This window comes from Barbatula barbatula, assembly GCF_947034865.1.
Source record: "Barbatula barbatula genome assembly, chromosome: 2".
Lineage (NCBI taxonomy): Eukaryota > Metazoa > Chordata > Actinopteri > Cypriniformes > Nemacheilidae > Barbatula > Barbatula barbatula.
In genome coordinates, this window is record NC_136767.1 from 1,590,587 (window position 1) to 1,605,922 (window position 15,336).

The 15,336-nt window shown below is 36.8% G+C and overlaps 1 protein-coding gene across 2 annotated transcripts in view; it reads right to left on the reverse strand.

Annotated features, from left to right (window-relative positions):
* Positions 1-1,629: 1,629 nt before the first annotated feature.
* Positions 1,630-15,336, reverse strand: part of rxrab (retinoid x receptor, alpha b) — a 39,349-nt gene continuing 25,642 nt past the window's right edge. For both annotated transcript variants that reach the window (XM_079485765.1, XM_079485766.1), the window contains 8 exons: positions 14,201-14,351; positions 12,990-13,169; positions 10,709-10,872; positions 8,843-8,972; positions 6,463-6,595; positions 5,840-5,931; positions 4,414-4,519; positions 1,630-4,031 (listed from right to left, as the gene is read on the reverse strand). In XM_079485765.1, the coding sequence (XP_079341891.1) occupies positions 3,884-4,031; positions 4,414-4,519; positions 5,840-5,931; positions 6,463-6,595; positions 8,843-8,972; positions 10,709-10,872; positions 12,990-13,169; positions 14,201-14,351 (1,104 nt within the window). In that variant the 3' untranslated portion in view covers positions 1,630-3,883. The remainder of the gene's footprint in view (positions 4,032-4,413; positions 4,520-5,839; positions 5,932-6,462; positions 6,596-8,842; positions 8,973-10,708; positions 10,873-12,989; positions 13,170-14,200; positions 14,352-15,336) is intronic.

Consider the following 15,336-nt stretch of genomic DNA (forward strand, 5'->3'; position numbering starts at 1 on the left):
AGAAAAGCAATAATATAGCAACTAAAGTTTTCTATAAAAAAAAGGAACACCGTCATTTATCATTATGATTGTTATAAATAAGTTGTTATTATGATCACGAGGCTACAATTCACTGGTTCATATCTGATGACTTTGAAAAATATGCTGTATATGAAATTTACAGCTGTTTTGGATGTTTGGTGGCCTAATGTCTAACAGTTGAATCAAGAGGAAAATGTAAATGAATTTGTTTTGACTGCAGTGACTAAGAGGGACGTCCAACTTCTGAAAACTGACACCTTTGCCCAAAAACAGTATATTAAAAGGATAGTTCACCCAGAAATTCTGTCATGATTTACTCGCCTTCAAGTTTGTTTCTTTGGTTGTTGGGGTTTCTTTGTTTTCCGTTAAACACAGAGAAAATGATTTAGAAACATATTAGCAGCTGAGATTTCTGGGGCTCCATTGACTATAGATAAAATGTAAAAGGTGCCCCAGGACTGTTTGCATTCTTAAATTCATTTTGTGCTCAACAGAACAAAAATATATATACAACATGTTTTTCTAATATGCAGTCAACGGTGCCCAATTTCAGTCGATAACATTCTTCTAAATATCTTTGTGTTCAACCAAACCACTTTTTGGGTGAACTATCACTTTAATAAAATTCTATTTAAGATATAATTTTTAGATTTTCTTTCTTACCTTTTTATTTTTTAAAGAACCCTTTCCACTATAAGGAACCAACTCCCGTAAAGGGTTCTTGTGGATTTTTTTGCTAAAACGGTAATTCATTGACATGTTTTTCAAATTAGAAATGATTGTGCATCATGTAAACTTACACAACAAGCAGATGCGAGGATCAGTCATCCTGGAATCCAAAGGTCATTTTTTGAAACAAATTCACCCTGAAGGACATTTGTCTCTCATATGCTTTACGGAGGCTGGATTCACAAAACATTCTTAGGAAGAAAATGATGCTTAACTGCCATATCTTTTCTTAAATTCGAATTTGAGAAGAAAGTTTGGTTTTCCCGAAAAAACCTTTAAGACAGATCATAATTGTTTCCCCCTCAAGATTGATTTATGTCATTTTATTCTCATGAAAAAAAAGCATTTCTTAAGAAAATACTAAAAACATCTTAAGAAGGAACATTGTTACTAACTTCCCATCATTTATCTTAAGAACAATCCTATATTTTGTCTCAAGAACGGATTTGTGAATCCGGACCCTGGGCCCCTAACTCCAAAGTGTTCCAGAGTGCTTGAGATTATTGACCGTCTCCACAATTATGAATATTTTTGGCCATTTTTGCCTTAATATGTACAGTTTTAGCGAGAGAGAGGACAGGAAGCGAAGTGAGAGACAGAGAGAAGGGGATGGGTTCTGGAAAGGATGGGAATCGAACCGGGGTTGCCTGATTGGTCGGAGCGCTGCCCATGAGGCTTTCAAGTTCACATTTGACTTTTTACTATCGGCTCCAACATCCAAAATTGTTTTAAGAAAAACAAGTAAATTCAATACCTAACAAGCATACGTTTTTCTTACAATTTGCCATAACAATGAATAACTTTCCTTGTCTAACTACGCACATTTAAAGTAATGACACATTTATGTACTCACACATAGATTGTAAACCATTGAAGGCATATTTTTGGAATTTGAAATTTAATAGTCCTTAGACATATATAATGGGACAATACACAGTCCATCCTCAATGTATCCTGTAAAAAAAGAACAAGCTCTCAGCTGAGGGTACCATGAAAGATAAATGGTAAAAGAATAGAGAAGCCTTTCTGTGTAAACCATTCTCTCAGTTCAGGTTTGAGGGCATGCCTACCTAGAACAAAAATAAATTTATACCGACAATGTATACAATTCAAAGAACCAACGAAATAGCGATATGAAGATAAAATTACACTTTGTACAAAAATAGATAATTCTCTTAAAATGCATCTCTTTCATATTTTGTTGTGATGGATTGGTGTGTTTTAGCAAATGTCAGATGAGATGTGGATGCTCCACCGAACACTGTTTAAATAGTCAGTCCTCCAAACCCAGGAGGGCATTAAAACGATTGTTCAAACAAGCTGGTTTTGAAGAAATGAAGGGCCAGTGATGTTCATTGAACATTATTGAAACACAGAACAGAGCAAAGTCCAAGATCTTCCCTGATGGCTGACTGAAGTTCTTCCCTGGTCGAAGAATAAGAACACATATAGAAGTTGCCTGTGTATAAATGCATACCTAAAAATTATGCCTCTCAAACGATTAATCGCATGCAGAATAAAAGTTTGTGTTTGAGTAATATATGTCTGTGTACTGTACATATCGGTTTTGTATTTATAAACACATACATGTATACATATTTAGGAAATATTTACAATATCACAATAATCTAAATTATATATAAATGTATCTTTATATTTTTCTTAAACATATGCATGTATATGCATGTGTTTATAAATAAGAAATGTATATGCGCAGTGCATATATTGTGTTTACAAACTTTTATATTGTCGTGATGAATTGTTTGACAGTCTCAATCAAAATACGCATACTAGACTGTCTTGTCCTATCTGTGGACGTTCTGTTGTGATGCCTGGTGTTTGCTATGTAGTGATCAGGTATAGACTATTGCTATAATGTGCTAAATTCCTTTAACTGCTACTACACAGCATATTTCTTTTTCAAATTTCAATAACAGTTGTACTAAATTCATTGTGGCTCAATCTGCAACTGAGGTTTGATGCATCAATGCCAATGGCATTGTGAAATCTTTATCCTTATTATTTTTATGACATAGATGAAAGATACTGCACAACGGAACCCCAAAACACAACAAATGCATTTGTATAAACCTGAGGGCTAAGAAATAGTTATTTGTATGATGTATGAATGTGTGAAAATATCCAGCCCAAAACGGTTCATGTAGAGTACAGCTGCAACGTCACAACACATCCAATAGGGGGCAGTCATAGCACTTCCCAAACCCTGCTGTTCCCTGAGGCCAGACTATCATCTGGATTCCTTTAACTCCTTGCATATTTTCAAATGACAAACCCCCACTTGCTGGGAATTATAAAGATGATATACAAACATTATTGAAAATCTTTGGAAATCCTTAATGCATATTAATGCTGAATTATAGCGGCAAACTCGAAAAGTCTTCAATATGTTTTTTCACAATCCCAACAACCAGTTCATCCAGGAGCACACCTGCTTTTCATTCTCTGTTATTCACATATCTCTTCCAAAAAGAAAAGGACTAAAACTATAGACGCACAGCATGAATTGTGTTCCTCGCTCGCATCAATCTGACGTGTCATCACGGCTTGAGAAACTTTCTGTAAGTGCCTGGAAAAATACGCTCCGGTCCCGCTCTCACATCAACAGGACAGTCCACGCTGTTAACACTGAATCCAATGGCACACACACCTGGACGGTGATGTCTTTTTAAGGACAGCTGCATGAAGAAGTGCATGTGAGATATTGAGGAACTCGAAATGACTGACGATTCACAGCAAAATGTTGAGAGATGAGGCGGTTTGGCTGTGTACGGTATGAACTCAACGGAAAAAAACCTAGATGAGGTTTTCAAAAAAATGCATGCAAACCAAGAAAAAAACCTCTCATGATCCGTCCGGTTTGTACTGTATCCCGTAATGAAAGGCTTTAGTGTATTACGCAACGCTTTCGATGTTCCACCAAAGGTAGAGTTACTAGCAGTTCAATCCTCCCCTAGACCGCAGCGTGAGATGTTTATCAGTCCGGACAAAGCAGTCTCCGTCGACATGTGTGCTGTGCTGGCCTCTTCTAGTGTTCTGTACATAAAACTACACCCTCGGCCGCGGCTCTACAGAGGCCTTCCGGGAAAGCTTTCAGGAGAAAAGAATGGTTCCCCTATGTCATTTGGTGTGGCGCTTCCAGCATTTCCATTAGGAAAGTGTCGATGGGCGTGTCTCCGATCAACTTGAAGAAGAAGAGATGTTCCAGACACTTCAAGCCGATGGATCGCAAGGCGGGCAGGCGCAGTAAGAGTTTGGCAAATCTGTTCAGATTAGAAATGTACACGTTTGGATTAGCACAGTTTGGGTGCGCTTTTTACTTATTATGTATTTATATATATATTAACATCCTATCCATCGGCAATTTGTTTTTCATATAAAGATTGAAAACTCATATCAGTCTTCCACTGTCTGTACGTCATGTGTGATACATTACATTTATCTATTCTTTTAAGAAACAGGTTAAATAGATGAAACTGTAAAACATTCCCACTGCCTGTAGAAAAATAACCACAGCTTTATTAGAGTGAAAACTGACTAAACATGTGTTTTACCTGTTTTGTTTTATTGTTTTTATTCTACACCAGTCAAATATTAGGTGTACATCCACATTTCTGATAAAAGACAAGTTAATGTACAGTATACCTTCCAGGTTGATCAGGGTATTTTTGTTTACAGTAGGCTTCTAAAGAGGCATAAACTCTTTCCCGTAAGGCTTCCACCTCTGCTGGATTAGACAGTCCTTTTGAATCTAAACAAGAATCACAAAAACCCCACATTTATCGGCATTTATATAGCCGAAAGTTATAGAAATAGACACGCTATGAGTTCAATGTAAATATATCTTGTCTTATGGGTGCTGGGTAATTGCAATCTCACATCGGTAGCACTGGGTGGTAGATAAAGAAGTAAAACAATGGAGCGCCTTTATCTTTTTTACACAACATCCTGTTTATACACAGTTTTTGGAGTGAGGGGACTTTGTCAAATATACAATTAAGTTAATAAAAACTTTGACAGACTAAATTACATCAAGGACGCATAACAATGTATTATATTACTAAACAGATTTTAAAAATATTGGGTAAGACACATTTAATGATTTGTGAATAAGAACCCCATAAGTTTTTAGTTTTACACATTTTTCACGTATAATGTAAAAAATACTTTAATTAAATTTGGTCCTTTTTACTTACAGATTTTCTAGCAAAATGTAATATAAAAAAAGGCAAAAACATGTCATTTTTACAGTATATCTCTGATGCCCTCGCTGACAGGTGTAGGGCATAAATCAATAACAAGGTAAGGAGGATGGGAACAGAGACGAGACCGGAGAGACTGTATGGAAGGCCATAAGGGCCATAACTGTCTCTCACCACACAAAACATGAGACTCTGTCATGATCCTGCCACCAAACCAAGAGAAATATGACATTATGCGGCAGAATCATGACAAAAGCGTGTCATTTTAAAGGAATACATTTTATTTTACAGAATATTTCTGGTTGCCCATTTCTGGTGTTATTTTACAGTGTTCATGTTAATTTAACTTTATTAATTTTTTAAAAATGTTTTTATGTGCTTTTATCATTGTTTTATTGATTTGTTTATTATTCATTGTGCAATACATTTTAATTCATGTTTATTTCAGTGTAGTTATTTATTTTTGTTAATCATTTTATTTGAATACATTTGTATGGATAGTTATTACAGTTTTAACTAATTATAATTTTATTTGATTAATGACTTCATATAATTTTGTATCAATCATTTAGTAAACTAAAATAACACTACAACTTCAAGCATGTTTTCCTAAGTCTGTGGCTAATCTGTTGCTCAACATATGACATGATGTCCCACTCGGTCTGGTATACAATCTGATCAGTATTTATCAAACACTACAGAATTCTATGTGAATTCTGTCAACTGTGACCGTGCCGAAATCCCAGACTGTTAAAGTTGTGTATTGTCATCCAGCATTCAATCAAACTAAGATGACACTTTTAATGCTCACACTTGTCTTGTTTTTGTGCGTATGCGTGTGTGTAAATACGTACTGTACATTACCGTACCTGGATTGAACAGAACAATGGCCCGCAGGCATCCAAGTTCAGTCTTGTCCATCTGCATGTCTCTCATCTTTGACACAAGCTCCGTCAGCACTCTGTAAAAACAAAGCCACTGAATTCTTTACGTTCGCAGTCAACTCTGCCAGTCTGATACAGAGGCCATTTATTTCCCCAACCTACCCGTACAAATGCCAGTAAACGGTCTTCAAAAAATCACCCAATGATTCCTAATATTTGGTTTTCATGTCGACTTTGTGTCTTTATAGGACGTAACTGATCGGGTATTGTGTATTTCATCAGCGAGGAAATCCCACAGCCGGTGAAACATTATCACACCACTACATAAAACTGCCATATGGCTTAATGTAAAAACGCAATCAATCAAGAGTAAAATGTGTAGGACGTTTCCACGATGCGCCGTCTAATATCATCATAGGGGTTATTTTCCAATATGAATGTGCGTGTGACCTCCGGCTGTCACAAATCTTCCGCACTCAATAGTGAACGATGAGGACGTGTAATGGCTTCTTAGCAGATCACAGAACTCCACGCATCGAAACTGAAATGACATTGAATTTAGAGCTCTTTTAGTGTTCTTTTCATGGGAACTTTGGACATTTACTAACCTGTCAAAGATAGCTCCCACGCCGGCAGTGTGTGCGCTATTTCTATGGACGTGAAGGCCTGTTGCTAATAATATCCCGTCTTTCACAGCTATGGAACGGTGTGAAAAAGACGCTATCAGGAGTTCATTCCATCCTAGTGGTGAAAGAACACAAGCACAAGAAGTTGCATAAACAAACAACGCTTGTTGAAAAGGTTCATTACGTCTGTTTTGTATTTGTGTTTGTGGGATTTGTTTATTTTATTTGTTTACCCTCAGAGCTCAGTATCAACTTAAGATGTAACACATTTAATGAGAATAATATCGGTTGTTTTTTATTTTTACTTTCTTCGTTGTAAACATGTTTTCTTAGCAATATTTTTAGGTTTAAATTTTAGGTTTAAATTTGTTTCCATCCTATTGGTCTGAGAAAGCTGTAACCTTTTGTTAGAAATAAAAAATTACAGGGCTGTCAAACGAATTAATTGCAATTAATCGCATCTAGAATAAAAGTTTGTGTTCGCATTATTTAGCGCGATTAATCGCTTGACAGCCCTAATCAAAAATGTTTTATTGAAAACTGTCTCCTTATCTTTCCCTAACTCACAAAGGTAAGCTTCTAATAACTTGACTTACTCGAGGTTATTTTACTTTACTAATGTAACAACCCCAACCGTCAGCCGGCCACGGCCCGGCACCGGAGCAACCTCACTGTTGGCCATCATGATTTTCCCCACACCTGACTCTCATTACCGGACCCTTCATATGTTTGATTCCCCGTCCGGTCTAGTTGTAAACTACTTGTTGTTGTTACCCTAGCGCAGACCCCTTTTGTCATTGGAATTTATCTGTTTTGCCTGATCACATGGATGTTATCCTGTTTTTGCACCAATCCTTGGACATTACCAATAATTATTAAAACCTATTCAACTCAACCTGTGTGGCATCGCTCGTCTTCTGTGTGATCTGTTACAACTAAAATGAAATAAAATACAATTTGTGATTTCCGCAGAAATGAACTAAGATAAGTTTAAAGCACTGAAATCACAATAATAAACTAAACTAAAATGAATTATGTCAATATAAAAAAATAACCAAATAACTAATAAAATGACAAGTATATACCAAAGTTGCTGAATATTTAACAAAAATGAAAACAAAATAAAACTTAAATAAAAAATATAATAACTCTGGACTTACTAAAACATATTTGACGTCATATGACTTCAATATTGTAAAGAAACATATGTAAAATAACCTGATTTAAACTTTTAGCATGAAGCCGGCATGGCTGAAGTTATAGTTTACTAAAATGAAACATATTAAAACAATTCTGTTCATTGAAATAATTGTAAAACAAAAAAAGAAAAACGAATGAAATACGCAAAACATGTAAAAAAAAATCTAAACTAAATCTTAAAGAATAAACAAATAAATAAAATTACAAAAGCACATGACTAAATTGCAAAACAATTACGAATATTTACAGAAAATCTAAAAATAAAAGGTAAATCAAGACTTTTGATGTTTGACGTCATTCAACTTCAATCTTGTAAAGTTAAGTATTTAAAATAACCTGCTTTTACATGCTTAAAAAAGGGACAATTGAGAGGCAAAAATTATAAATTTCGACATCATTAACAGGAAGTGACATCATTTTTATGCGGAGCAAAACCTGTTGAGTTGTTGAAGTGTTGAGTTGTTTGTAGTGGATGTGATGTGGTTTGTATGCATTTTAGGCAACATTTTTAAAGAAGGTTAAAAAAAGTTTAACTCTCACTCCCTCACTGTAGCACATTTCCACCCTGTTAGGCATCCGTTTCACGTTCTTACTCTCGTGTAAATAAGTTTAGGTTCACGGCATCATTCGTTTTTTTAAAAGCTGCAGAGTTCAAAAGGTGCCGAATAACATGACACAAATGGTATTTTAATGGTGACATTTCAAGACGCTAATGCATCTTTAAAACTTCGTGCACAACAGTCCCCTCTCTGAGGTTCTGAATAACACAAACTGAAACAGAAGGACTGTTTGAGGTTTGCTCGTCGGCCCGCAGCCTGCTTGTGAACATGGAGAATGTTAACAACAAACCGGCCTCTCATTCTCAATATGTGTAAAAATTATCACCCTTAACAGAATCAAGACTCTCACTACGAGCTAATGAGATGGAATTTCTCCTTTAATCGATCCTTCGGCCTAAGCCTGCTTCAAATGTCTCTCTGGATCCATATAAATGCTTCTAGAAGAGACTGTAATGCTCACATAACCGTAAACATGCTCATTTTATTAGCAGATATTGTTTTCAGAAATGCAACTCCATAGCTGGAAGAATTGATGCAATGCAGACGCTTGGCGTCAGGTTGATGTCTGCAGGAATCAAACAGAAGTCTTTATACTTACGCACCTGCTCGCAGGAGGATGACTTGATCATCCAATGGGAGGTCAGAAAAGTGAGGTATCCGCTTGGCCCATTCCACTAAGGTAAAGAGCTGCTTGTCAGCTGCCTGACAGATGTTAGTTACAGGGTCATTTGGCTGCAGAGAGAGAGAGAGAGAGGAAAACGCAACATCAGCAACTTAATCTCATGATCTAAATTCCTTCTCGAACACAGTTATGAATTAAAACGGAGAGCAAACTCAAGATCTTAATGTGCAACAAGCCTAGTTTTCACATACACATGACACCATTGTCAAAACGCTCTGCATTTACATGGATTGCAAAAACAAGTTAAAACGTTGTTTTGGGCACGCCAGGCGGTGTCACTTTATAGACGGTTTCATCTTAAAAACATAAACAAACGTTACTGTGACCCCAACTGAACTTCCGTAACATATTCACAAATAATATAGTGCCTGTGGATCATTTCTGATAACAATCAAAAGAAACCGAGAAGAACTTGGCTAAACTTGTCTCTCCAATAGTTTGAATTTCGACAGCGATACCAAGCTCAACCGCTAGATGTCAATGTACCATACGGTTCCTTTAAATGCGACCGAACAACAGCATCCATTCGATAAATAGTGTGCTTAATAAAATGAACATACAACAAAATTCGACAAATCATTTATTTAATACAATTATTATACAGCAAAATAATAATACAAATTAATATTTACATAAATTAAATTATTTGAATAGTTAAAATAACTATTATATAAATATAAATACTATATAAATAGTATAAGTATTATTAGACACTAGTCAAACACAAACCGGAAGTTTGAAGAACTGGGGATCAGGCGCGTGCACGTCCGATGAAACGGTCTATAAAGAAACAGTGCGCCTGCGCACATACGCAAAACCCTTTATAATATCCTTTGATGCAGTGTATGTGTGTTTAAAGTTTGGTGCATGTAAATAATGTGCACCCGCTGGTCTTAGTTGTGCAGTAAATCTACTTTTTGCTGGAGAAACATATGTCACATAGCACAAACACTCACTACTGAAGGCCGGCATTATTGTTTAGGGAATACTCACCTACAGACTGAACGAGGAGTATGCATGTGTATGACGTCATCATTATCAGAAAACAGCAGTTGACCATATTTCTGTCGTTTTCAAAAACTTTGAGATTCGTTTTCAAAGGTCTGGGTTTTCAGTGCCCCAAAATGTCGTTGACAGCCAAAACCCATCAAAAGTGCTCGGGTCTTGTGTAATCGGCCTTTAAAAGAAGTATACTTACGTATAAACTTCTTTTTGTCAGCGCATTAAAAAAAGTATGGGGCGAACAAACAATCTGTAAACAAAGCAGGGAAGACAAAGCATGTGCTTCTTTCTCCTTGACCTCCACCTGATTTAGAACGTGCAGCTGCACAAAACCAAGAACGCATGGGTATATCTTTTAATATATTTGTAAGAACACTAGCCTCCATGTGTCCGGCTGACATGGTTAATGGGCTAGGCCGAGGCTCTTATCTAATGGTGCGACAATGTGCATCTTCTGCAGTACGTCCCCTCTCGAGGAGTCCTTCAATGCCAAAGTGCATAGCTGTGTAGAGGAATCCACCCATCCACTTTAACATTCACAAACAGAACTACTCGCTACTTCTTTACCGGACAGTCTGGATCCGTTTAAAAGGTAACCCCCTTTCTTTATGTCTGCAGGAAAGTTGGAAGCTCTTTGGTCTTGACATTCATCGAATGACTGTACTCGCCGAGGTGCAATTGTGAGGCATAACTCTAAAGCGGCCCATTTCAGATGAGCCAAATGTTCTCCATAAGCTGAATGTCACTGTATGATAGAGTGTGATTCGGACAGAGATTGGCTTACAGAGTTGGCAGGCACAGTCAGGTTGGCCTCCACGTAGGTTTCAGTCTTTGGTTCCACTGCCAGTTCGGCTTCCAGAATCTTCTCCACGGGCATGTCCTCGTTGGCACAGCTGCCGAACTCGCCCTCGCTCCTCTCCCTTCCTCGCTGTCTTTCCTCCTGAACGGCTGTACGTATAAAATTAGAACCGTAAGCATATGCACCCTGTACCTCTACAACTAGATAGTGAAGTTTGAGGACAATTTCTATGTTGATTTGACAAATCCGGACCCGAACGCTTTTGGTTTGACTTTATCTAACATCATGGTATCAAGTTTAAAATGTAATAGCATGTCGTTTACATGTTTCAACATTATTCTGGAATGTTTAACATGAAGCTAGCATGTTGTAAGAATAGCTATACAGTATTTAACACAATGTATTTCGATGGACTGCTAGGTAGGTACGTAGGTCGCCCACCATATTGGAACGGAGACGGTCTTGTTTTTGACAGTCGCATGTTTTTCTCCGGAGGTTAAGAGTGGAAGGATTTTGTTATTTAGCTGTCATTCTTAAGATGATTGTATTAATGAAAGTTAAGTTCTGTTATTTGGAAAACTACTGTTGATTTATTTGTTACGAAGATCTGGCAGATCTTCAGCCAGGGCTGTGCAGTGTTGTGGCATTTTAAACTGTGAGTGACATCAGTGGACCGCTCCCAGGTCACACGTCTAGTTTATATATATCTATGGTTTTAATATTGCGTTTTCATGTTTCAGCATGTTTTTTAGTTTGCTAGCATGAAGCTGACAGTTTTAAGGTTATTACAAATTGCTAAAACGTAAACATATTAAAACATTTATGTTTATGTAAATCATTTTAAAAACGTAAAAAAAAGAAATATGCTTAATACATTGAAAATAAACTCAAATGAAAATAAATCTAAACTAAAAATAAAATTTTGCAACATGATTTTTTTTTTTATAAACTGACGTAAGCAAATAATAAAATAGCTCAAATATAATTCAAAATATGAATAAAACTACAACTATGTTACAACTCTAACATCAAGCTTTTTTCTTAAATATATGCACGTATGTGTATGTGTTTATAAACACAAAATAAATAAGAACAGTACACAGACGAACAGTACGCAGTACACAGTTTGTGTAAACACAAACTTTTATTCTGGATGCGATTAATCACGATTAATCGTTTGACTGACCTACTAAAAATAAGAGAATAAAAGGAAATTCAAAATAGTAATAAATCCACAATACAACTAAAAACAAAACTATAAAAGTTACCAAAGCTAACATGTTTTAGCATGAAGCTGGCACGTTTTAGCCTATTACAAGCACGCTTAGCCACCTTAAACAGAAGATCGGTAAGTTGGCTTTGTCACAACATAACCTCACAGCTGCTTTTCATTTTTGCTTCTTAAGCTACACGTTTCCACCAAAACAGCTCGGGCTGTTTTTCATTAAACCTCATGTACGTACAGCCCATTATTCATCAACAACATTACATCAAGGATGGTTAACAAAGTTAGAGGTCAACCTAAGTTTTAAGCAAAGTTAAAAGTAATATATATTCAGCTTTTTAAAATATGTGCAGTATATTTTATTTGGGTATCGTCCAATGGGAACATAACCGAGAGCGCTGAACAAGCTACTATTAAGTCAAAGTCACAGGCAATAAAACTGTCCCTCTAAAACGTTCGCTCAAGTGATTAGTTATGCAGACGTACCCCGTGCATGTGTGTTCGGGCGCATGCGTGGATCATTTTGACAATGTATTGGTGTGTGTTGTATGTTTGTGGGGTCTGGCCGAGGGGCAAAGCCAGGTTGAAACCACACAGTCAGTCCACTGTGGTCTGGAGCCAGTGGAACGTTTCTGCCTTTTAAAAGCCCTGTTTTATGACTCTCTCTCTCTGTGTGACACAAACCACGACCATGGCGGATGAATGCCGTAGAGGTCAGCTGTAGGATGGAGCTTTTCTCCGGGAGTCAGCGAGAGGTGAGGCGATACAAGAAAGGAAGTTATTTTAGCCTTATTGTCTTCTGAACGAGAGCGCGTGAAAGTCTTGAGAAAGCACTTTGTCAGGTTTCCTCAATCTGTGTGTGCCGGGGGAATCATACATCTACTTCATATCAAAATCATTTCTCCTACAGTTGATGGAAATGTATTAACCTTGTTGAAATGACCAGCTCATTCATGAAAACTTCTAGACTGCGTACATTGTTGAACTCAGTGACGTGGGTTTATAACCCAATCGATCAGTGAAAAGAAAGAATCCGCTCACCCTCTCGCTTCATTCCCATGGCTAAGCACTTCTGATATCGGCAGTACTGACACCGGTTGCGTTGGCGCTTGTCGATCATACAGTCTTTGTTGTCCCGGCACGTGTACGTCAAGTCCTTCCTCACCGTTCTCTTAAAAAATCCCTTACAGCCTTCACAGCTGTACACCCCGTAGTGTTTACCTGTGTAACACGTTTCAATTAATATTAGCCATTTTGTTCATCTCACTCAATACTGTCATAATACATAAACACAAAAATATACATCAAAGTAAATAAAAATACATATAGCCACTTTCACATCTGTTGGAAGGTATTTTCACGAAATCGAGTTATCATAGTTGGTAGATAATATCCGGCAAATAAAACATTATCTTACTTTATTGCACAAGACAAAAACAATCCAAATTGAGCGTTTACTTAAAACACTTTGATTGTCTTTAGTGTCTTTCTAAACCGCTTCATACATTTTCTGCATATGAATTCAACACGCAACAGATTCAAACCTGTTATGCTGGGACATTTCCCTTTAAAAGTCTTTTTTGTCCTTCTGGCATTATTTTGAAGTAATGACATCGTCAATGTCTCAGTTCAAACAGATGGAAGTTTGTCTAAGAGTCTTTATCAGTATTTTGTTATGTTTGCACTCACGCCGACCTCATCAAGATCAATAGTTCAACTCTGTTATGGGGGAAAGTACTGATCTTTTTTTCACAGTGCACATTCGCTTTTTTTCAAATGCAATATTGACTGTAAATAATATGGTGAGGTGCAATAATATTTACTGGGCAGTTCCAGCGTTATGGATGTGACATTCGCAGTCAAAACTAGATATATAAACTCTCTGAGAATGTATTCATTACCAACATATTGAACCATCTGTTTATATTTTACCAAAGCTTGTTGATATGTCCAGACATGAGAAAAATATCAGTCTACACTACACATGCTTTCTATTAAGATGAGGGAAATATACATAGCATTGCATGTATTATGGATGTGCCAAACAAGGATAAACGTTTCTGAGAGGATGAATTAAAATGCACAAACCAGAAGCAATAATACCCAATAAATAGAGAACGACGATTTGTTTATTGAACATTAAATAGTTATTAAATTAGAATTTTGGGCCGTTATGAATGTGACGATTTTGAAAGTTGCAACCTTGTATAAACCATCTTGTATTTGTATATGTGTAAGTGTATGCAAATCACCTGAGGAGCGGTCGCCGCAGATGGCACAGATGTGTTTGATGAGGGAGAGGGACGTGCCCATGGGCTGCGCCGGGACCTTCATCACCCCGTTCAGGCCCAGAGGGGGTTTAATGTCCTCCGAACTATTGACAGCATTCATGGGCGAGCTGAGCTAAACAAATAAACGCAGAAATCAGACCATTAAGCAAGGGATAATGTACTTTCGCAAGGAAAAGACGTTTACTTACGATTTTAAGGCAAGAAACGACGTTCAAATGTCACAAACAGGCAACTTGGTTTAACCATTTGTAAATATAATGTCATATATGTCATTAAAATATATATTTATATTTCATTTGTCAAAAAAACCTGTCAAAATGATTTTGGAGACGTTGTTATATGGGAATTACGAACATGCAAATGTCGCGACTGGCCAATCAGAATCAAGCATTCCCACGCGCCGTGTAATAAAAGCTGCTAATGCAATTCATTATTACACCTACATATTCAATATGTGTCTCTATGCAAACTAGCAAACGTGAAAAGATTCTTCATGCCTGCCGATTTGATGTAATTTCACATTACAATGGCTTGTGTAAGAACGTCAGTCACATATTTATTCTTAACTACCCATGACTGAAGTCACACAAAGTGCAATGATGGATTGAGGGGCCGACAGACGCGCCTAAAGGAAACATTATGAAGAAAAGAATGTCCGCTGTTTTCTTCTTTGGTAAGAGTCAAGTCATGGGACTAAAAGAAATCGGAATGTGAATGAATCACCTTTAACTATTTTGTGAACCACACATCATTTCGTGTTTTTGCTAAATGCATGACGCGTACAAATGTTTGTGTTAGTACGCATGCCCACACACATGTGGACCAGTGGTGTAGTCCTAACAATAAACTGTTTATAATTACCCACGAGCCCAAATGGCCAAAACAGATAGAAGTCGGTGTGTTTTTGATTTCGAATAACATGACATTTATTACAGTTAAATATGCCATGTATTAATATATATATAATATGCATGATTCCTCACTTATGCTTAGATTATGAAGTTATATCATTGAAGGTCTGTGCCAGTACTGTTGACCACAATACAATATTTTTACAAAGCATCATTTTAGTTGGTACACTTGTAACTTTGCCTTAA